This window comes from Lutra lutra, chromosome 13, assembly GCF_902655055.1.
Source record: "Lutra lutra chromosome 13, mLutLut1.2, whole genome shotgun sequence".
Lineage (NCBI taxonomy): Eukaryota > Metazoa > Chordata > Mammalia > Carnivora > Mustelidae > Lutra > Lutra lutra.
The window spans coordinates 88,034,109-88,055,017 of record NC_062290.1 but is presented as its reverse complement, the minus strand read 5'-3'; the positions used below and the strand labels follow the sequence as shown (position 1 = coordinate 88,055,017).

Sequence of the window (20,909 nt, the reverse complement as noted above, 5' to 3'; positions counted from 1 at the left end):
CCATCATTCTCTCTTGACCCCAAACCCAGGAACCCCCAGTGCTTGTTACCACCAGACTCACTCCCCTCCCCGTCCCCCCGCTGCCAGCTGCCCTGGGTCCTGGGGTGTCTCCATGCTCAGACCCAATTCCCACCCACTCTCTGAGCATATGCTGGTGTTGAGAGGTGGGAGCCAGAAAAGATGGCTCAGTTTTCATCACGGAGAATGGGCCCGGCTCACATTTACCACAAGCTTAATTTGTCCTGGGCATTGGGAATGTTAGGAATGCAGCTTTGAAACAATGACGATAAAGAGAGTAACATAACATCTTGTGAGCCTACTGTGTGCAGAGCCCTGTGCTGGCTGCCAGCCAGGGAGGGAAGACAGTGCTGAGCTCTGTACATGAACGAGGTCTTTGACTTCCTCCCTCATCACTGGGCAGGGAAGGCCTTCCTGTACCCATGTACATATGGGGAACTTGGGGCCCAGAGATGCACAGTGAGTTGCCCACAGCCACACAGCAACTATGGGGCAGAACTGAGATTGCAATCCAATTTTATTTGATCCCAACTAGGGTTGCTGTGGGTTCAATGAGTCCATGCCCATAAGTAGGGTTGCTGGACCTGAACTAGAGCTGGCTGGCCTGGCTGCTGACCCTGGAGACATTCCATTACCTGAGATGCTGCCCATAAAGCCCCATGTAAGTAATGGGCCATGAGGGAGCATGGGAAGTGCTCAGATATCTGCCCCTCACTGTCATCAGAAACCTCAGATAGGAAGCCACTGGAGCTCAGCAGGTAGGGGATGACTTTCAGTTTGGGAGATGGGGAGGGGGAGATCAAGGAAGGCTTTCTGGAGGAGGAGGCATTGAAACCAAGCCATTGCACTTGACCAGGAATGTTCACCAACATCCCGTTCCCAAAGGAAAAGCTGAAGAGAGGCAAAGATAAGCAGAAATAGATAGGAGAGTGGTCCAAGCAGAGGGAAGGGTGTGGGCAAGGTCAGAAAGCAAGCTGGGTGAGCCCAGGAAGTGTAACCCAGGGTAGCGATAAGTTGAGCTAGAGCTGCTCCTGGAATCTGGGCCCTGGCTCTTCATCGGGAGCCCTTACACCATAGGGTGATGGAGGCCTCAGGGAGAACCAGGACCAAAGCCAGTGAGTAGGACACAGGGGACACACAGTTTTCAGATCCCTGGCAAGGGAGTGAGGTCTCCATCACTGATGGTAGTAAGATCCTTATGAGGATTAGTAACTTGTATTTTTCCTTTAGTTTATGGGTCTGAACATGTACTTTAAAATACTATGAAGGAAATAATACCTGTTCACTGGAACTAATTAAAGGACGAAGTCAAAAGAACATTAGTTTTAGCTTCAAGCCTCAGACGGTGGTAGAATCAATAGTTAGTTACCAACCATCCATTCCTGCCCTGAGGTACTAGCTTTCAGAACTCCAGGTTTCTCAGACCACAATGTGATCAATTCGATTCCAAGTCAAGGGTTCTGAAGTTCCAAGGCCATAAAATTCCACGCTCCAGTGCTCAGAGCTTCTGGTGTATTTTTAGAAAACAATTGAACAGCTGAGGCCCAGAGAGGTGGACTTACCTCCCTAAGGTCACACAGCCTGTCAAAAGGATTTGTACCCTTGGCCTGACTGGTGCAGAGTCAGTGATGACCCCCACCCCCCGCCTTATTCCTAGGACAAAAGTCCAGATTGTAAGACAATAAGCTTGGCAATAATAGCACGCATTTATTGAGCATTTACTTTATGCATGACAACTTAATAGGCATCAGACTCAGGCAAGGCTCAGAAGAGCTCTGATGAGCTCTTCTGATGAGCTCTGATGAGCTCTATGTTTTCCAGATGAGTGAATCCCACCTCCAAGAGAAGGGGCTGCTGGGGTGGAGGTGCCCCCCCCCCATGCTAGCTGAACCCAGGTTGGTGCCCTAAGCATCTACTGGCTCTCCACACCCCCAGAGTCTGTCAGTTCAGCATCCCCCGGTTCTCTGCCCGAGTCCCTGAATCCCATTCAGAGGTGAGAAATCCTGGGCTCTGGGAGATTTCCAGAGGCCACAAAGGATTTGGTCAAAGGCATATAGGGATTTCTCCAGCTTTAGATATGATTGAATTCAAAGTCTTTGCCCGCTCCGGGTTAGTGAAGGTAGGTACGGTGAGTTGGGGGAGCCAGGAACCCCCCCACTCCCGGGCCCAGACATCCCCAACTCATCCCGCTGCCCCCTGTCCCCCCCAACCCCCTGATGGCCCCCCTAGGCAGGTCTTCTGCCCCGCGTCCCCAGGCTCCGGGCAGCCCTGCGGGGCTGGAGCGCGGGGGGCGAGGGGCGGGGAGCGAAGGGCGGGCGGAGGGAGGAACAATGGCCCCCTCCCCTCCCCTGACCGGCGGGAGGGTGGGGTCTCCCCGCCCCGCCTCCCCGCTCCTCCCCCGCCAAGGCGATGAGGTAATCGCGCCGCCGAGAGGCACGCGCAGCCGGTGCCCAGCCCGGTCGCTCCCCGCGCCCCTGCCCCGCCGGCCGCCGCCCCCCGCACCGGCCCGGCCCCGGACGCCCGGCCCCACCATGACCGAGCGGTGCAGCCTGTGGAGTGCCCTTTCGGCCGCAGCCTGCTGCTTCTACCGCGGCTCCTTCGTGCAGGTGCAGGTGAGGGGGTGGCTTGGCTCCCGCCAGGCGCTCTGGGCTGAGACCCCGGCCGCTCCGCCCGGACCCCGGGGGCCGGGAGCCGCAGCCCGGTGGCGCCTCGCAGGGTCTGGCGGGGCAGGGGCAGGGGCTGCAGGAGGGGGCGGGGTCGCCCCAGCCTCACCTCTGGGCGCCCCGCCGCTCCGCAGGGTGAGGGTCCCGGCTGCCGCTCCCGGGACTCGCGGGTCCTGCCTCCTCCGCAGGCGGAGCTGAGCTGGGGCACTGGGTCCCGGGAGCTGCGGTCCCCGGCGTCCTGCCGGTACTCGGGCGAGCGCTCCGGCCCCTGCGGCTGACCCGGGCAGCCTGGCTCCTCATTGTACCGGGAGCGCTGGGCTGGGGTCCGAAGGCTGAGTGAGGGGAGGGAAGCTGAAGGGGTGCTGCGGGTGCCGGGGCTAGGGCCAGAGCGCCCGCCACTCTCCCGCCCTCTAGGTGGGCTGGGGCAGGCTCGGGGAGCGGGGCTCCCAGCCCAAGCGGCCGGGCAGTGCGGGACCGCGCCGCGGCGGTGAAGGGGTTAAACGGAAGGGGGTGGAGGGGCGGACCCGGACCCCGCCTCTGCGGAGCATCATCTGGGGATGGCCTTGCTTGGGGTTGCCAGACCGTAGGAAGCTGGAGGGGGCTTGCTGGGCGCGGGCTGGGGGTTAGGGGTTAAGAACCTGACCGGAGGTCTCTGCGCTTTTCCCTCCGGAGCCCCCTGGGGGACGCCGGCCGCGTCACCCCTGCACTCCCCGGGGCTCACATACTCACGCTCCGAGCCCGCCTGAATGACGGCCCCGCCGGCAGCGGAGCGCAGCATCCCCGCACCGGCCAATCAGGCGCGCGCAGGCGGGGAGGCGGTGAGATCATCTCTGGCCAATAGCGGTGCGCCGAGCGCAAGGATGCTGCATTCGCGCCCCAGCCCGCAACTCTCACCATCCCCCCCACCAGTCTTGGGAGCTGGGGACCCCCTGGTCGAGAGTGAGGAGGAGGGCACAGGACCCTAGGGTTCCCCACTCTCGGGTGTGTGGGAGCACCAAGTTGGTTCCCCCAGATTCTCCCTGGGACCATTGATTATGGCTGGAAAAGTGGAGACCGGTCTCCCCACCCCCCCACCCCCGCCCGTTTACAGATGCTACCCAGGCTCAGAGAGGAAAAACGACTAGCTCAAGGTCACACAGTGGTAGGCAGCGTCTTGTGGCCAGGTTCTTTACCTCACAGCCCACTCCCCTTCTTTTCCCCATGTCCATCTCACTCCCGCTGTGGAACTGGGGTGAGTTCTCAGTTACATGCTTTTTGTGAAAGAGAAGAACCCCAGAAGTCTGAAGTACTGGTGTTTTCTCCCTTGTGACTCCCAGTCTTCCCTCCCCAGGGCGTGGCGTGGTGTAGGGAGGGAGGCCAAGGACCCCAAAGAATAGAGAACTCCATACAGAAGTGTAGGTACCTGGGGACCTCCCCAAATTCAGTTCAGCCCTCAGCCTTCCTACCGTTTGGAGGTATCAGTTTCTACCCTGGGTAGAGAGTGGATGGAATCCCCATCCCAGGACCTGTCTTTTCCTGAGCACCTGTGTCATTGTTGACCCCCACCATCTGTCCCCAGAGCCCTACGGGCTCCTCAAAGCCCCAGTTTTGATGGGTCTATCACCAAGCTCCTCCTGCTCCAGCTTTGCTCACCTTGGAGAGCTGTCTCATTGTCCTCCCAGGATCTCTGAAATCATCTGAAATCCTCTCTGACCCCTCCACCCTCTTCCCTGTCCTGATCAATGGCTACTTAAACACTCTTTTCCCTGGTCCCCACCCCTGTGCCCCACCCTTCTTGCCAGTGCCTGAAAGCACTAAGCCACTCTCCACACACCAGACTGAATCTTGAAAAATGCTTTGTGGCTCTGCTGTGGCCTCTGGGTAAACCCCAGCTCCCCATAGTAGCCTGACAGCCCTGATCCACCCGTCCCCATCATCTCTGCCCTTTTGAAGCTTCCCCCTGCCCCAGGACCTTGACTCTGCCCGCAGGGCCCTGACTCTGCCACTGTCTTCCCGGAAACTCTAACCTGCCCACCTGTTTGCTTGTCTTTCCCTGCCCTGATGCTTTTGCTGGGCTCATGCCGTCCTTCTGCAGGCCTCCGTGGAAATATCCCGTCTTCAGGGACTCAAATCCCTGACTAGATGAGGAGGGACACTCTTAGCTGCTCCCAGAGCCCTCTGTGCATTCCTGGACACTCAGAAAACTGGAGTTTGTTCAGTGTCTGTGTGACTCTCTCAGAGGTCATCTGTCCTGATGACCTTGTGGCCTTAGCACTGACACAGGACCTGTCTCAGAGTGGGAGTTTAATCACTGTTGAAACAGTGAAGTCAGAGACTCTAGATATCACTGAAACTGGGAATTAGGGTATCTTGGGAGCAGTGTGGATTCTGGTAAACTGAGGCAGTGTAAGAGCAGAGGGGTGGAGAATGGAGCTGCAGAGTTAGGCTCAGAGATCTTTGGAAGGTGTGAAAACGCAGGGAGTGGATTGGAGGACCCTTGGACCCTGGTGAGTAGGGGGTCCTGGAAAGAGACTGTCACTTGGACGGAGGCCAGGCCCTCTAGAGCCCCCTTTCTTCTGTCTTGCTGTCTGGCCAGTTTGGGGCCAGATCTACCTGTCCTAGAACAGCTATCTTTGGGGCCCGGAGTTGGGGAGTGGGAGAGGAAGCAATGTCACATGTGCTCACAGTGACAAGGACATCTGTGGGCTAGTCACAGTACTCTGGAGTATTGTCTCCTTTCATCCTTGCAACCCAAGGAGACAGGTTTCTGTCATAATACCCATTTTATAGAGGAGAAAACTGAGGCCCAGAGAACTCAACAGGGCACAGCCAGGGTTGGGCTGGGCTTCATGGTAGGGCTGCACCTGGCAACAGGAACTCTCTTCCTTCTGCTCTTAAGTATCCAACCCTGGGCCATGGTAGCCAGGAAACCAGGCATCTCCCCCTTCAGCAGGTGGAAGGGGCGGGGGGAGTCCTGGGCATATCTCTATTGAGTGATCTTTGGCTTCCTTGCTTAGCCACAGTTTTGCCATCTGGCCAGGATTGCTTAAGATGGCAAGGAGGAAAGGGCCTTGGGAATTATAAAGGACAGCAGAAACGTCTGTGTGGGGGCCTCTGCTTCTCTGTTTATAGCTGCCTCCTCCACCCTTCCAATGTATAATTTTGCATCCCAGAATGTGTCCTCATCCGCCCAGCCCTATGTTTCTGTCCTTGCCTTTGCCTGGGTACCTGCTGCCTTACCTCCCAGATCCACCTGTAGAAATCCTACCTTTCCCCCATGCAAGATCAGTTTGATGTTTTTGGTGCAGAGTGAGTGTTTCGTTGTCACCATTCCCTCCAGGAAGGCTTCCTGGACCAGTCCTTCTTCCCTATACTTTATCTTCTAAAAGTCACAGGGCTCTTTGCCGCTGTCCAGTAGCGTGGTGCTGACCTTATTCTCCTGCAATGTTCCTGTCTAGTTTCCTTCCCCTGCCTAGACTATGAGCTTCCTTGAGGACAGGGCCTGATTTGTTTATTGTCTCATTTACTCTTAGCACGTAGCACAGAGCCTGGAACACAGTAGGGCTAACTGAGATTTCCTTACTCCTGCTGGGCTGGGGACTCAAACAGCTGAGGACCTTTCTGGTGCCTAAGTTTTCCCAGGGTCCTGGGATGGAAGCAGCTCACCTGGGGTAGGGAGGGGTTGGGAGAGAATAAGGAAGAGGGCTTCAGACCAGATGCCAACTTTCTTCTGTCTCCTGCCCAGTTCTCCAAGGAGAAGTACATCTTGGACTCCTCCCCTGAGAAGCTACACAAGGAGTTGGAGGAGGAACTCAAACTCAGCAGCACAGATCTCCGTAGTCATGCCTGGTATCATGGCCGCATCCCCCGTGAGGTGAGTGGTCCCTGGGTGGGACCTCAGCCTCAGAGGTCACCCACCACCTCGGCCAGCTCTGCCCAGAGAGGCTGTGACTCACTGCTTGGTGGATTCAGTCCGAGTAGACTGCAGTGAGGTTGAACTCATTTCCTAACTGTGTGACCTTGCCCAAGTCACTTCACCTCTCTGAGCCTCCGTTTCTTCTATGACATGGACGGTAATGACAGTACCTGCCTTAAAGGGTTATCATGAGAATAAATAAAACAATGCCCATAAAGTGTTACCCTGTTGTCTGACATGCGGGGGGCTCAATGTTATTGTTAGTGTTGTTATGGCTGATATTATTACTATTATTTTTAATTGTTTTTTTTTTTTTTTCCCATGGGTCTGTACATTAGCCTCTTGTTTGTTTGGTTAGTGAGTGTCAGGGCCTAGGATTCTCAGTTTTGGCAAATTTGAGTTTCTGTGCTGAGGCCCAGATGGGCTGATAGTCACCTGTTCCCTCTTTCATTCATGCTACGGTTCTTTGTCAAGCATTGACTCTGCCAGGCCCTGTGCTGGGCACCAAGAATGTGGAGAGAAAATGGGTGGTGCCCCCCTCCAAGGGCTGGTGGTCCAGTCAGAGCCCAGTGGAAGAAATGCAGGAATGGAGTGCCCAGCAGAGAATGTAGGCTGGCCCTCAGGAGGGAGCACTGAGGACAGAGGCCAGTGAGAGACGGACAGGACTTCACCAAGTGGGCAGGGTGGGAAGGATGTCCGGGCAGAGAGGACAGCTTGAGGGTACAAAGGCCCAGAGAACTGGGAGAACCCTGGGTGCTTGGAGGGATGAGGATTGGGAATTCACCCTGTCTAACACGAGCCCTGAGAACCGAGTTTCAGGTCATGGTGACCCCCAGCCCCCCAGACTCTGTAGTCCCTGTGCCTTACATTCCAGGGTGTCATGTCCTCCCATTCCCAAGGCTTCGTGCACCAGACCCAGGGCCTGTGGCTGAGTTGCCCCTCCGAATCTGGGTCACTGCATCCCCCTTCCTAAGCTTTAGATATCTCTGTTCCCTGTGTCCCCCAGATCCCAGGTCGGACCCTCCCCTGCCCTGGCCCTGCTCCAGACTGATCACTACCTCCCACAGGTATCAGAGACCCTGGTGCAGCGCAACGGTGACTTCCTCATCCGGGACTCTCTCACCAGCCTGGGTGACTATGTGCTCACGTGCCGCTGGCGCAACCAGGCCCTGCACTTCAAGATCAACAAGGTGGTGGTGAAGGCCGGGGAGAGCTACACCCACATCCAGTACCTGTTCGAGCAGGAGAGCTTTGACCATGTGCCCGCCCTCGTGCGGTACCATGTGGGCAGCCGCAAGGCCGTGTCGGAGCAGAGCGGTGCCATCATCTACTGCCCTGTGAACCGCACCTTCCCGCTGCGCTACCTGGAGGCCTGTTATGGCCTTGGCCAGGGCAGCAGCAAGGCGGCCAGCCCCGCCAGCCCCTCGGGCCCCAAAGGCAGCCACATGAAGCGGCGCAGCGTCACCATGACCGATGGACTCACCGCCGACAAGGTTACCCGCAGTGATGGCTGCCCCACCAGGTAAGAAGGGGCCCCACGCTGGGCCTCGGTCTCTCCCTTTGGCAAGTGGGGGTATCTGTCTGCAGAGTGCTGGTGAGGGGCGGGAGGCCAGGCCACTGTGAACTGGGCAGATGACTGTCCTGGAGCCTTTCGAGGAAGAGGAGGAGGCAGAGGAGGGTTGAGTGCCAGGTTTGTCGGCAGCCAGGCCCAGGTGACAGCCTCACCTAAGCCGCCTGGGCCCTGTCGCTCTCCTCTCATGACCATGTTCCTACTGATAAAGGGCCCTTGTGCAGATAGACCCCCAGCCTAGGGGAACCCCCTGAGGGCTGCTCTGTCCCTGCAGCTGCTGCCCCCGCCCTCCGGCACCTAGCTAGGCCAAGGCATGCATCAGAGCAGAGGGCTTCAGCTTGCGAAGCTGAAGGGGATGGGACATTTCCAGCAATACTTTAATGAGGCCCAGGTGCCTCTGGGGCTGGGTGAGATGAGGCTGGGAAAAGCCACAGCAGGGACCCATTCCTGAGGCCCTAGTGTGCCCCCCGGCCCTGTGCGGAGGGCTCTCTGTGCTCAAGTTCATCAATCCCTATGTCCTCCTGGGAGGGAGCTCCTGTGCACACCCCCACTTTACAGACCAGGGAACAGGTGTCGAGAGGGGAAGCCACTTGCTGAAGAGCGGGAGGACTGAGATTCAAACCCAGGTCTGCAACTCCAAAGTCTATACCCCTTATTTCTATGGCCTCCCTTATTGTTTGCAAAGAGACCTGCCCTCCTGTGCCGCCAGCACTTGGATAGGGCCCATCTCCCTAGGCCTGGGCTGGGTGCGATCAGTCAAGGAATTGCTGGTTGGATTCTCCGTGGGTACTTTGCCTGTGATTTAGAATCAGTGCCTGTAATGGTGCCAGCATCTGGCATTCTGAGCATAGTGTAGGAGCAGTGAGGAAGTGCCAGCCTTGTGGGCCCGGTTCCCTCCAGCTCCCCATCCTTTCTACTGGGCCTGCTTCCCAGGTAGTTCTCTTGAGTTGGAGGCAAGGTTCTCACGGAAGAGAGCAATTGTGTGGGTAGTGGACTATACAAACACTCTCCACTCTGGGCTTCAGTCTTATACTTGTCAATTAGTACTACACTCTCCAAGCCTTTTCTGCCTCTGAAGTTCAGTCAACCTAGGATGGAGGCAGAGGTGGGGATCCCAAGGCCAGCTGAGGACCCCGCTCTCTGGGCTCTTTGCTCATGAAGGTATCTGCTCCACAGCACCTCACTGCCCCACCCCCGGGAATCTATCCGCAACTGTGCCCTCAGCATGGACCAGATCCCGGACCTGCACTCGCCCATGTCACCCATCTCCGAGAGTCCCAGCTCCCCTGCCTACAGTACTGGTATGGCCAGTGGAGGGGGAGGGGCCGGTGGGGGGAATCCCATGGGAGTGACCTTGTGTGTGCACCACTCTCTGTCTGTCCGTGACGACTTCTGTTACCATGTGTGCTTATGTGTGTTTCTACCTCTTTACTGAGAGTGATGCCTGCAAGAATTTACCCGAAAAACCAGTTAGCAGAACTACCGACGTTGTCTCCATGGGTTGTCACACATTCTTCCCTAAACACAGGCTCGCTAACTGGTCATACCTGCAAACTTGCCTTCGAACCAACTCCCCCGAGTGTAAAAGTTACCAATCCTTGCCCCAAATGATTTAGTGGACATTTTCTGAGCAACACGGCAGAGTGAGGTCCTCAGTCCTCAGAGGACTGAGGATTTAAAGCCCAGCTCTCCCATGTGCTGGGTAGTGACTTGAGGCAGGGCAGGTGACCTCTCTGAGCCTCAGTTTTCTCCTTGTAGAATGAGGATCATGGAAGGACTTACTTCCCAGGATGGCAGGGTTAAATGGGCTAAGGTATGGAGAAGGACCTCACAGGCAGGAAGAGTTCAATATACATCACCTCTCATTTTGGATGATGGTTTGACTGCTGGTGACCAGTGTATGGCCAGTGTGTCACCAGCTCCTGGCACATGTGCACTCAATAAATCATTGCTAATTCATCGAGAAATAATTCCACACAATGAACTCCAGCAAGTGCTTATTAGCATCCCTGAATCACGGCAAGTTCCTCTAAGTAGTCCAGTGGTTCCCCAAGGCTGCAGCAGCCTTAGGGGAGGAAGGAGCAAACTCCTGGGGTCCAGGCCATTTGAGAGTATCCTTCAGGCCTGGTCCTTTTACCCAAGGCTGCTGGGCCTGGCCTGAGTGCAGGGAGGTGGGAACGTCCCCTCTATAGGGTGGGTGGGGCCTGTCCTTTGGGGAGAGGGAGGGAGAACTTCACTGGTAACTAGTCTTCGCCCTTTCTTTCCCTGCAGTGACCCGTGTCCACGCCACCCCTGCAGCTCCATCAGCCACAGTGCTGCCTGCCTCCCCTGTCACCCGCCGCTCCAGTGAACCCCAGCTGTGTCCCGGAAGTGCCCCGAAGCCCCCTGGGGAGTCAGACAAGGGCCCTTATGCCAGCCCCTCCCACACTCTCTCCAAGGCCTCCCCATCCCCGTCACTCAGCAGCTACAGTGACCCGGACTCCGGCCCTTACTGCCAGCTGCGGCCTCCTGTCCGTGGCAGTCGAGAGCGGGCAACAGCTGAGGCCTCCAGCCGGCAGGCCAGGAGCTATGGGGAGAGGCTAAAGGAACTGTCAGAGAATGGGGCACCCGAAGGGGACTGGGGCAGGGCCTTCATAGCCCCTGTTGTGGAAGCCACCTCTTCCTTCAACCCCGCCACCTTCCAGTCACTATTGATCCCCAAGGATAACCGGCCACTGGAGGTGGGCCTCCTGCGCAAGGTCAAGGAGCTGCTAGCAGAGGTGGATGCCCGGACGCTGGCCCGGCACGTCACCAAGGTTGACTGCCTGGTAGGTGCTCGGTGAGCACTGGGGCAGGGAGAGCACCTCTGTCCTGCAGCTTTGGGACAGGGGTCCAGGGGGTGAAGAGTTGGCTGCTAAATGCCCAAAGTATAGTGAGTAGGCCTGGCTTCTGGCTTCGTAGCTGTCCCTTACTTGCTGTATGACACTGGGCTGATCACTTTACCTCTCTGGGCCTCCATTTTCTCCTAAAAACAGCAGCAACACCACCACCACCACAAGATATTCTTGCTTCCTCCAGTTTGGTACTGGAACTGGGCAGCGCTGAAAGCCAGAGCTCCCTGGGGTACTTTTTCAGCCTGGTGAGAGTCAGCCTGGTTGTTCCAGAGAATGTAAAAAAACAAAACCACCTGCCCCCACCCCCCCACCCCCCATGGACAAAATAAGCAAAACTCAGAACCTAGACTCAAACTGTCAATGGCTGGCCTTTGAATGAATCTTGACTATCTAAGGACCCAGACTCTCTCTGCACCTCAATTTCTCCCTCTGAAGTTTGGAGGGGAGCACTGATTACTTTATGTGGGGGCCCGCACTGGTCTCTCAGCTCAGGAAGCAAGTAAGAAACGGCAGAGATATTGTCCTATGGAGAGTGCTAGGCGTGATGGGATTAGTTCTGGCCCAGTGTGTGACCTTGGACGACAAGCCCTTTTCCCTCCCTGGGCCTCAGGTTTGCCTTCTGGAATAAAGGTGTCCTGGTCACCTTTGGCACATATCAAACAGCTCTGGGCATTTTTCCATTTATCCCTCATTCCACGGAAATGAGGGGGAAATGTTCATTTGCTCCATGGCAGAGGGTGAGAGCTGGAATTCAAACTCGTTATCCCAGCCAGGCTGCCCTCCTGGAGAAAGCTCTCTGACTCCCAGATGGCTTGGGCCAGCCGCGACAGGAAATTAATCAGCCCTCTGGGCGTCCTTGCAGGTTGCTAGGATACTGGGCGTTACCAAGGAGATGCAGACCCTAATGGGAGTCCGCTGGGGCATGGAGCTGCTCACCCTCCCCCATGGCCGGCAGCTACGACTAGACCTGCTGGAAAGGTAAGGCAAGCACCTGCACCCGGGGACTCGCGGGGAATCCCCAGGGCTACCTTGCTGCCCTTTTGCTATGACAGGCTGGCCAGTCAGAGTGTCTCAGCCCGGCTCCCATGGGGTTCGGGCTAAGCCTCCTATCCATTGACGAATCTCAACTGCTCGGTGTCCGGCTCCAAGCAATCCCAGTTTCCCCAAAGCCCGAGTCCTGTCTCCGAATTCATCTTTTGCACCCTCTTGACCAATCACACTGCGCGAGCCTTAGCCCCGCCCATCAGCTACTCTTTCTTAAAACAGTTCTGCCGCGTGAATCCCATTGATTGATCACAAGCCCCTCAGCCCCGCGCTCAGAAGTCTCGGGCCCCGCCCCCGAGTTACAGCGACCAATCAGAAGCCCTTAGCCTGGCTTTCTCTCACTCTGGCCGCGCCCCCTAATCTCATTGACCCTTTCCCACCTGTCACTTTGGGCTTGGCCCTCTGCCCCTCCGGCGCCAAACGGAACTAGTGACAGGACCCCTCCCCTCTGACCTGGCCGCTGAGACAGGTTCCACACCATGTCCATCATGCTGGCCGTGGACATCCTGGGCTGCACGGGCTCGGCGGAGGAGCGGGCAGTGCTTCTGCACAAGACCATCCAGCTGGCGGCTGAACTTCGAGGGACCATGGGCAACATGTTCAGCTTCGCTGCGGTCATGGGTGCCCTCGATATGGCTCAGGTACGGAAGGGCGCATCTCGAGCTGAGCTTCAGGAAGTCGTTGTCTGGAGGAGCCCCGGGAAACGTTCGAATCGGGGACTTTTTGGCAGCATCGGTGAAAGGGTAGCTGGATTCTCTGAAGTGACCTGCTCCAAGACCAAGTCTTGCCCCTTCTTTGGGTCTCAGTTTACCCACCTGCAAAATGAGTGAGGAGCATTATGTGAGTTTCAAGAATAAATATAAAATGGCTATAATTCAGCGGACACTTGATATATGCTAGGTGCTACATTAAGTACTTTGTAAGTATTGATTCGTCAGAACAATCTTGGGAAATAAGTGCCTTTATTGTCCCATTTTATTTATGGAGAAACTGATGTACAGCAGTACTTGGCCTGAGGTCACACAGTCAGACTGAAAAGGTCAGGATTAGAAGCAGATTAGTTTCACAGCCTGAATCTTGTCCACACTCTATACTTGCTCTCCTGTGCCTAGTCAGTAGTAACAACAGGGTCCCAGAAGCTGTGGGTCGACTCCCAGCTCTGCTACCTAATTTTGGGATGACCTTGGGCAAGTCATTCCCCTAGCTGAGCCTTAGTTCCCTCCTCTGTAAAACGAGCTGTTGCAAGGCCTCACGAGGACCTTGAAGAGCAGCCAGCACTGTCCCAGGTACATGAAAGGTGACCAAGGTCATAACTATTATCCCACATCTGGGTGTGTCCATTCAGGAGGGTGGCCTGTGGCCAATGTGGGCCCCTACCCTGGCTGGGTTTTCACAGTCTCCTCTCCCTAGATTGCCCGGCTGGAGCAGACATGGGTGACCCTTCGGCAGCGACACACAGAAGGTGCCATCCTCTACGAGAAAAAGCTCAAGCCATTTCTCAAGAGCCTCAACGAGGGCAAAGGTACCTCTCCCACCTTGCCGTGTGACGTTGGGCAGGCTCCAGCCCCTCTCTGGGCCGGCAAAGACTCTCCCAGTGTAGATGAGGACCCACCAGAAACTGAGCGCTGCACAGGCTAATCTTGAGCTCACTTTCTGCATCTGGCTACCGTCTGCAGGGTGGCCAGGACCAGGCTCAGCCCTCAGGGCGGTGCCAAGGCTGCAGTGGTTTCAGCTGGAGGATTCCAAAAGGAGGGGTGCTAGTCTTGGGAGTCGGGAGCCCTGGGGGTGCTCAGCCAGGGACCTCAGGCAGACCCACCCCCTGCTCCACCTCTCTGCCTGGAGCACCCCTGGGGACAGTGGGGACTCCAAGGCCTCTAAGCGCCTGCCTCCCCCCCCCCCCACAGAAGGCCCACCGCTGAGCAATACTACGTTTCCGCACGTGCTGCCGCTTATCACTCTTCTTGAGTGTGACTCGGCCCCAGCAGAGGGCCCTGAGCCCTGGGGCAGCACAGAGCACGGCGTGGAGGTGGTACTGGCCCACCTGGAGGCTGCCCGCACCGTGGCCCACCACGGAGGCCTGTATCACACCAACGCGGAGGTCAAGCTGCAGGGTGAGTCACAGGTCACATCTGGGGGTCGAGACAGTCACTGTTGATGCTGGCTGGGCCTCCCTCCACCGGACTTGTTCTCTCCTTTCCACCAAAACCCCCTTAACGTTTCTCCATTTCCTCGTCTGGCACCACTCCCTGCTTCTTTTCCTTTTCCCTGTTTTTTGCTTGCTTACCAGTTCAGCTGTGAGTGGAAGGCCCGGGTGGCGGTGCAGGGACACGGAGGTGATTCAGAGAGCGCCCTAGCTGTGGATCTTTCTTTGAGCCTCTGTTTTCTCTCTGTGAAGTGGACTTCCTAAGGGATTATTCTACAAGTTTGTTTGCCTGGGGCTGAGCCCTTGGCCTGGGGCTGAGACGCACCTACCCTGCCTTCAAGGAGCTCCCAGTCTAGGGGAAAGGGAGAGTGAAAAGAGCAGAGAAGAAGTGGCCTCAAGTAATCCAGCTTTTACTGCTTTAGGCATTATTTAAGTCATAAAGTTTCACTGTAGGCAAACTGGAAATTACAGCTGAGCAAAAAGAAAAAACAAAATCCCCCCAGTCACCCAGAGGCACATGGTGACAACATCCTAGTGTTTGTGTTTCCTGCCTCTTTCTTTTTCAGAGCAAACAAAACATTTTTTTTCTTAACTAACAAAAACTTATTTGCAAAATGTGTACATTTCTTAGCAAGAAGTTTGGAACTTACAGAAAAAATACAGAAAAGAAAAGAAAAATCCCTCCAAATTGACATTCATATTTTATCTTCAATAATTTAAATATTATATGTTGCAGACATGGTCCTGTTCATTGACAAACCTTGTTGGATTCCTGATGGAGCTGGGGGGGTGGGGGAAGGCCCCTAGGAAGAGGGCCCTGTGGGATGTGTTGGCTTTGGGCAGGACCCCCAGCCTTCCCTGCTGGATGGTCGTCCCCTGACCCCTGTGCTCTGCTGCCTCGCAGGGTTCCAGGCCCGGCCAGAGCTCTTGGAGGTGTTCAGCACTGAGTTCCAGATGCGCCTCCTCTGGGGCAGCCAGGGCGCCAGCAGCAACCAGGCCCGGCGCTACGAGAAGTTCGACAAAGTCCTCACTGCCCTGTCCCACAAACTGGAACCTGCCGTCCGCTCCAGTGAGCTGTGACCCCCACGCACCCCTCCCCTCTGCAGCTGCGGGCAGCAACAGGGACAGAGGGGCACAGACCTCTCCCCAGAGCACCCCAGAGACACTGTGATCATCCCAAGAATGTTCTGGGCCCAAACCAGGATCTCCCTTGCCCCTCCAGGGTCCTGCAGGACCCCAGGGCTCCATCCCACCCGGTGTGTGCCCACCAAGTATCCTTTCAGGAAGAACCGGAACCCTGCTTCTGCTTCTCCCCTTCCTGCTGAGGTGCCCTGTGTTGGAGCCATGGGAGGGTCTTCAAGCCTCCCCACTCTTCTCTGGGCATTTGCCCGCAACGGACACCAAGGCCTCCACCCGGTTGTAAATCTATCTGTTCTGTAAATAGATGTACAGAAGCCATGTTCTTTCTTTCATAAAATAAACTTTTATGACTCTTTCTTCTGTCTCTCAGGGGGCCCTGGTGGAAGGAAGTGTCTTTTCTCTCAGATGAAAGGTGGAAAAATTCAACAGTAAATACTTATTTAGCACCTGGGACATTCCACATTCTACCTACCACTAACCAGAGTTACAGCCAATACTAAAACCTGGTCCCAGTCCTGGAGGAGCTCACAGACTAGTGGGGGAAAGAACCTGCTAATTCCAACCAAGGGGAGAAATCCTGGCCAGCCCAATCCCACCCTGTTTCCTGCTTTGGAAATCCCAGCAAAGGTTCCCGCAAATGCACAACAAAGCACTCCAGATGTTTGGAGTGGAAGGGCTTGTTGAAATTTAGGATTCCAACTTTCCCTTGGAAAATAGAACTGGAGGGAGAAGGCACTCTCCTGGGGGTCGCAGTGGCAGAATGAGGAAGGCTGGAACCTGGGTGTCCTGACCTGGAGTACTTTACTTTTCTCAACAGAAGGACCTACTTATTTCTTTTCAGGGCCCCAGAAAGCTCCGTGTGTGTGTGTGTGTGTGTGTGTGTGTGTGTGTGTGTGTGTGTGTAGGGTGGGTGGATCAGGGAATCTCTAAGAAGGGCCATGAAAGCAGTTGTCTTGATGGGTAGGGGAGGTAGGCAATGTGGATCAACACGATTCCTGTCCAGGCTGGAGGCCTGGGGAGCCTGTTCACTGAATATGAAAAGCCTCAGATCCTTTGCCTTCTAAATCCTTTGACCAAGAGAGGCTGGATAACATAGTGCATCAGATCTCTGACAGCAGCTTGACTTGGGTTCAGTTCTATTATTTACTAGCCTTGGACAGAGGCTTAACCCCTTGGATCCCAGTTTCCTCCTCAAAATAAGGACAATAACAAAATCGATTCCTTAGTATTGATGGTAAAGCACTTAGGGCAGAGTAGTTGCTAGGTAGGGAACTGCCATGTTTCATACATAATGGATTGCCAATAATCATTTATTGATTACTTTCCGAGTCAAAACACTTTATGTGCCTGTACCTCATTGAAATTTCACCGTTTCTCTGTATGGCAGTCACTGTTATCGTAAGACATACAAGACACCGACACTAATGGCACCTAGTAGGTGCTCATGAAAAGCTCTATTACTGAGCGCTCTTTTGTCATATAAAAAAAAAAGAGCATGGAAAAGGCGCTTTGCAAGGTTTAAGGTGCCGCACAAGTTTTTGCTACAATTGTTACGTCACCCTTTGTGGTCATAATCCTTTATTATTCTTTCGGCGCTATTATGGTCTCCTAGTTACCGTCGCCATGGAAACGCGGTCCGCCGCTGGATTGGGACGGTTCGCGGGCTCCCCCTAGAGGCTACTTTTCAGTCCTGCTACGAGACGTTGGTTCGGGACTTTCCGGGGGGAGCCGGGAGTTGTAGTCTACGGAAGATGGCTGCCGCCGGGAGAGGCACGCCGGGAATTGTGGTCCTAGGGAGGGGCGGTTGGCCCACATTCGGCTCCCGCCTCATCCGCATGGCGGCTGGGTCTCGCGGCTGCCGGCCCTGGGGCTCGCTCCTCGGGTTGCTGGGGTTGGTCTCAGCCGCGGCCGCCGCCTGGGACCTGACTTCGCTGCATTGCCACTTCGGCAGCTTCTGCGAATGTGACTTCCAGCCCGACTTTCAGGGTGAGGAGCCGTAGGAGCCCGGAGCACAGGCGCCGGCGGACCGGGGAGCCTTCAGACTTTGGGTTGTCCCCGGGCTTGACCTGGAGGGTAGAACCGAGGGGCGGGACCCGCAGACTTCCGCGTGGCCCGCGCTGAGGGACTGAGAAACTGGAATACTGGAGTTGGGGCGAGGGTTTGGGAAAGCATGTTTGGGGTCCAGGCAGAGCCTTGCCAGGGTGGAGAAAGGCATTTGACAGCAGGGCCTTGTGGGGAGCACTGGGCCTCCACAGTGGACTGGCCATCAGGGGAGAAGCCTTCCTTGGGAATGGGCAGGAGTCTTAGGGTCAAACCTGTTGACAGCTTGCAGCAGCCCCTTAGAGCTAAGCACAGTGCAGAGGGCCGGTGGGAGCGCTGCGGAGCCAAGTCAGGTATGATGGTGGCTGCTGCAGCCGGAGTCCCCAAGGGCCCCACTCACTCCCTTTCCAAAGATGGTTTGCAAAAGTGTCCGAGACACAGGGATCCCTAGACCAGGTACCAGACATGACTCCTCCCCACCCTCTTCTGTGGCAAGTGTGTGTCTTCAGCTCTGATACTGTCCTTCTTGTGGCCCTAGGTCTGGAGTGTGACCTGGCCCAGCACCTGGCTGGCCAGCACTTGGCCAGGGCATTGGTGGTGAAGGCACTGAAGGCCTTCGTGCAGGACCCAGCTCCTACCAAGCCACTGGTCCTCTCCCTGCATGGCTGGACAGGCACTGGCAAGTCCTATGTCAGCTCCCTGCTGGCGCACTACCTCTTCCGGGGTGGCCTCCGCAGCCCCCATGTTCACCACTTTTCCCCCGTCATCCACTTCCCCCACAACAGCCACATGGAGCGTTACAAGGTAGGCTGGTGGCATCCTGGACCACCATTCACCTGCATGTGGGGGTGCCAGACCCTAGGGAGTGAATGAGTCAACTCTCGGGAGGGTGTGGGGGGTCACTCACTTCAGGCCACACAGCCCCCAGGACCCATTGTGAACAGAGCTCGAGATGGACAAGGGACATGGGATTGTATGGTTGCAGGTATTAGTGCCAGTCTGCATTGTTATCTTTCTGGAAAGCATAGTTCCAATTTGAGGCTCAGAGTAAGCATTCAGTAAATAGTACCTCTTACTACTACTCTCCTTGTCAATTGCAGGGTTCTTGCTAGGCTGGTCTGTTTCAGGTGTCAACATTATTGAAAAGGTTCAGGGAGCAGAAGGGAACCTTCCTCTTTTATGGAAAGTAGGAGGTGTCAGAGAAGGAATCCTGAACGGCGGATGTGAGGCCTGGGTTTGAGTCTCTGTGAGCTTGCTGATTTGCTGTGTGTGAGCTTGAACAAGTCTCTGACCCCTTGGGGCCACAGTTTTGCCAACAGCCCCATGAAGGGATTAGTTCTCTCTGGGAGACCATACCTTCCTGGAAAAGGGATTAGTTCTTGCCTTGGGAAGAAGTCTCAGGTGAGAGGAGTATCTCTAGGTGCCTTCAAACTCCTGCCTCTCCCCTGCAGAAAGATCTTAAGAGCTGGGTCCAGGGGAACCTCACAGCCTGCAGCCGCTCCCTCTTCCTCTTTGACGAGATGGACAAGCTGGCCCCAGGCCTGATGGAGGTCCTGCTACCCTTCCTGGGCTCCTCCTGGGTTGTGTTTGGGACCAACTATCGCAAAGCCATCTTCATCTTCATCAGGTGGGCCCAGCTTTGCAGCAACATGGCGCGGGGACATTTGTCCAAGGTCTTAGCTATCCAGTCTTGGTTGGTGGTCCCACACCAGAATACCTTTCCGCCTGGGCCCAGTTGGGGCTTCCCAAAGCCCCTCACACTGGCTGTGAGACTGTTGCTCAAATTTTGACATTCTCAAAGCCCAATCTGGGCTCAGTCTTTGGGATCCTCACCGTTTCTTTGTGGAAGGAATTTTCCCTCTTTCGTGGCCAGGAGGACACAGACCTGGGAAAAATCGGACTAGAATTCTAGTCCCACTTCCAAGAGTTCTATCTGTGTTTCCTTGGGCAAATCACTCCTTGGGCAAATTTTCCTTGGGCAGTTCACTCTCTGAACTCCATCTCCTCTTCTGCACAGCAGGGCCAAGATTAATGCCCCACTGTCCTCCTAGAGGCCAGGGGTGAGAAAGTCAGTATAAAGGAGCCAAAAGTGTTTTGTAAACTTTAAAGTGCATGACACATATAGGTGAATTTCCAGGCATCTTGGTTTTAGACATGGGCTCTGGAGAGGGGAAGTGGTTCCTATGGTGTGTTTTTAGCGGGTTTGGCTCCTGCTGGTACTGAGCTGGGTGCCCAGACTCAGGTCGTGTTGGGTGGCACGTGGGAAGCAAGGGCCAAATCCCGGCCCCCATGGTCTGAGCCGAGGCCCGCGTACCCCATGGTTTCAGCAACACTGGTGGCGAGCAGATCAACCACGTGGCCCTGGAGGCATGGCGCAGCCGCCGGGACCGGGAGGAGATCCGCCTGCAGGAGCTGGAGCCCGTCATCTCCCAGGCTGTGCTGGACAACCCGCATCGTGAGTTCGGCTCGGGAGGCCCCCTTCCTGCACCCCTGGGGTAACTTCAACAGGCTGAGGCTTCACACCCAGGTCCACCGGGCTGGGCCAGGTTCTCCCAGGGTCTGATGCGTTGCCCACCGACCGGTACTTCTCAGCCAGGCTTTGGCGCTCCTGGCTGTCATGCGGCCTCCCTGAGCCCACCACAGACCCTTCCCACATTGCCCCTTCCTACAGATGGCTTCTGGCGCTCAGGCATCGTGGAAGAGCATCTCTTGGACGTCCTGGTGCCCTTCCTACCATTGCAGCGGCACCACGTGCGGCACTGCGTGCTCAACGAGCTGGCCCAGCTGGGCCTGGAGCCAAGGGAGGAGGTCGTCCAGGCTGTGCTGGACAGCACCACCTTCTTTCCTGAGGAAGAACAGCTCTTTTCCTCCAACGGCTGCAAGACTGTGGCCTCCAGAATTGCCTTCTTCCTCTGACTCTCCAGATGGTGTCCTTGCCTCTCCTCTCCTGGGCCAGGCCGTGCAGGGAAGCCCTGCGGCCTCTGCAGTAGGGACCCTTTTCCTGAGCCTCCTGGAGAATGAGACCCGGAGCCCAAAGTGAAGATGAGGAGGCATGCTGGCTAGGCCATGGGACTAAGGGCCCTGCCGTCTTAATTGGTCTCAGGGCCTCTTAGCCTTTGCTTCCTTCCCTAGAGAAACCACTGGTGACCCCAGAACTTCCGTGAGACTTGACCTTGCCCTTACCCTCCAGCCTAAGCCTTCTCAAGATGTGAATTGTAACTCAGGGACTGTGGCTCCTGGCTGCTCTCTCTCTCTGCGGCCTGTTACTCTTGGCCCCGTGCTCTGGCACTGTACTCTCAACCCTCCATTGCACACTGTGTCCCAGTACTGTAAAGCCAGGCTGAGACTTCTCAGTCTTCATGAACAGAGGGACTCAAGCTGCCACTTGGGCCTGGTTTTTAAAGTTTTTAATTTTATAAGAGAACAAACACAATAAACTTAGCCATGGGACCAGAGGACTGTTGGCTGAGGTATCTAATTGCTCTGGAAGGAGGCCCTTTTGCTGGGTGCCAGTGAGTATATA

The 20,909-nt window shown here is 55.9% G+C and overlaps 2 protein-coding genes across 7 annotated transcripts in view; both read left to right on the top strand.

The window, feature by feature from the left end:
• SH2D3C (SH2 domain containing 3C) overlaps positions 1-15,702 on the top strand; it is a 29,281-nt gene extending 13,579 nt beyond the window's left edge. For 4 of the 5 annotated variants that reach the window (XM_047699750.1, XM_047699753.1, XM_047699754.1 and 1 more), the window contains 9 exons: positions 6,406-6,534; positions 7,644-8,098; positions 9,323-9,447; positions 10,418-10,953; positions 11,882-11,997; positions 12,533-12,704; positions 13,474-13,585; positions 13,968-14,174; positions 15,111-15,702. In XM_047699750.1, the coding sequence (XP_047555706.1) occupies positions 6,406-6,534; positions 7,644-8,098; positions 9,323-9,447; positions 10,418-10,953; positions 11,882-11,997; positions 12,533-12,704; positions 13,474-13,585; positions 13,968-14,174; positions 15,111-15,286 (2,028 nt within the window). In that variant the 3' untranslated portion in view covers positions 15,287-15,702. Of the gene's footprint in view, positions 1-553; positions 2,631-6,405; positions 6,535-7,643; positions 8,099-9,322; positions 9,448-10,417; positions 10,954-11,881; positions 11,998-12,532; positions 12,705-13,473; positions 13,586-13,967; positions 14,175-15,110 lie in introns of all 5 variants that reach the window. The other variant, XM_047699752.1, reaches the window with a different exon arrangement.
• Positions 15,703-17,073: 1,371 nt separating this feature from the next.
• Positions 17,074-20,844, top strand: TOR2A (torsin family 2 member A). 2 transcript variants are annotated; one of them, XM_047699762.1, is made up of 5 exons: positions 17,074-17,332; positions 17,925-18,190; positions 18,838-19,013; positions 19,714-19,841; positions 20,058-20,844. In XM_047699762.1, exons 1-5 carry the CDS (start codon positions 17,098-17,100, stop codon positions 20,300-20,302), a joined length of 1,050 nt encoding a protein of 349 aa, XP_047555718.1. In that variant the 5' UTR covers positions 17,074-17,097; the 3' UTR covers positions 20,303-20,844. The 2 variants fall into 2 exon arrangements, with proteins under 2 accessions (XP_047555718.1, XP_047555720.1); XM_047699764.1 differs by lacking the exon at positions 17,925-18,190 and having other exon boundaries at positions 17,195-17,332.
• The last annotated feature ends 65 nt before the right edge of the window (positions 20,845-20,909 follow it).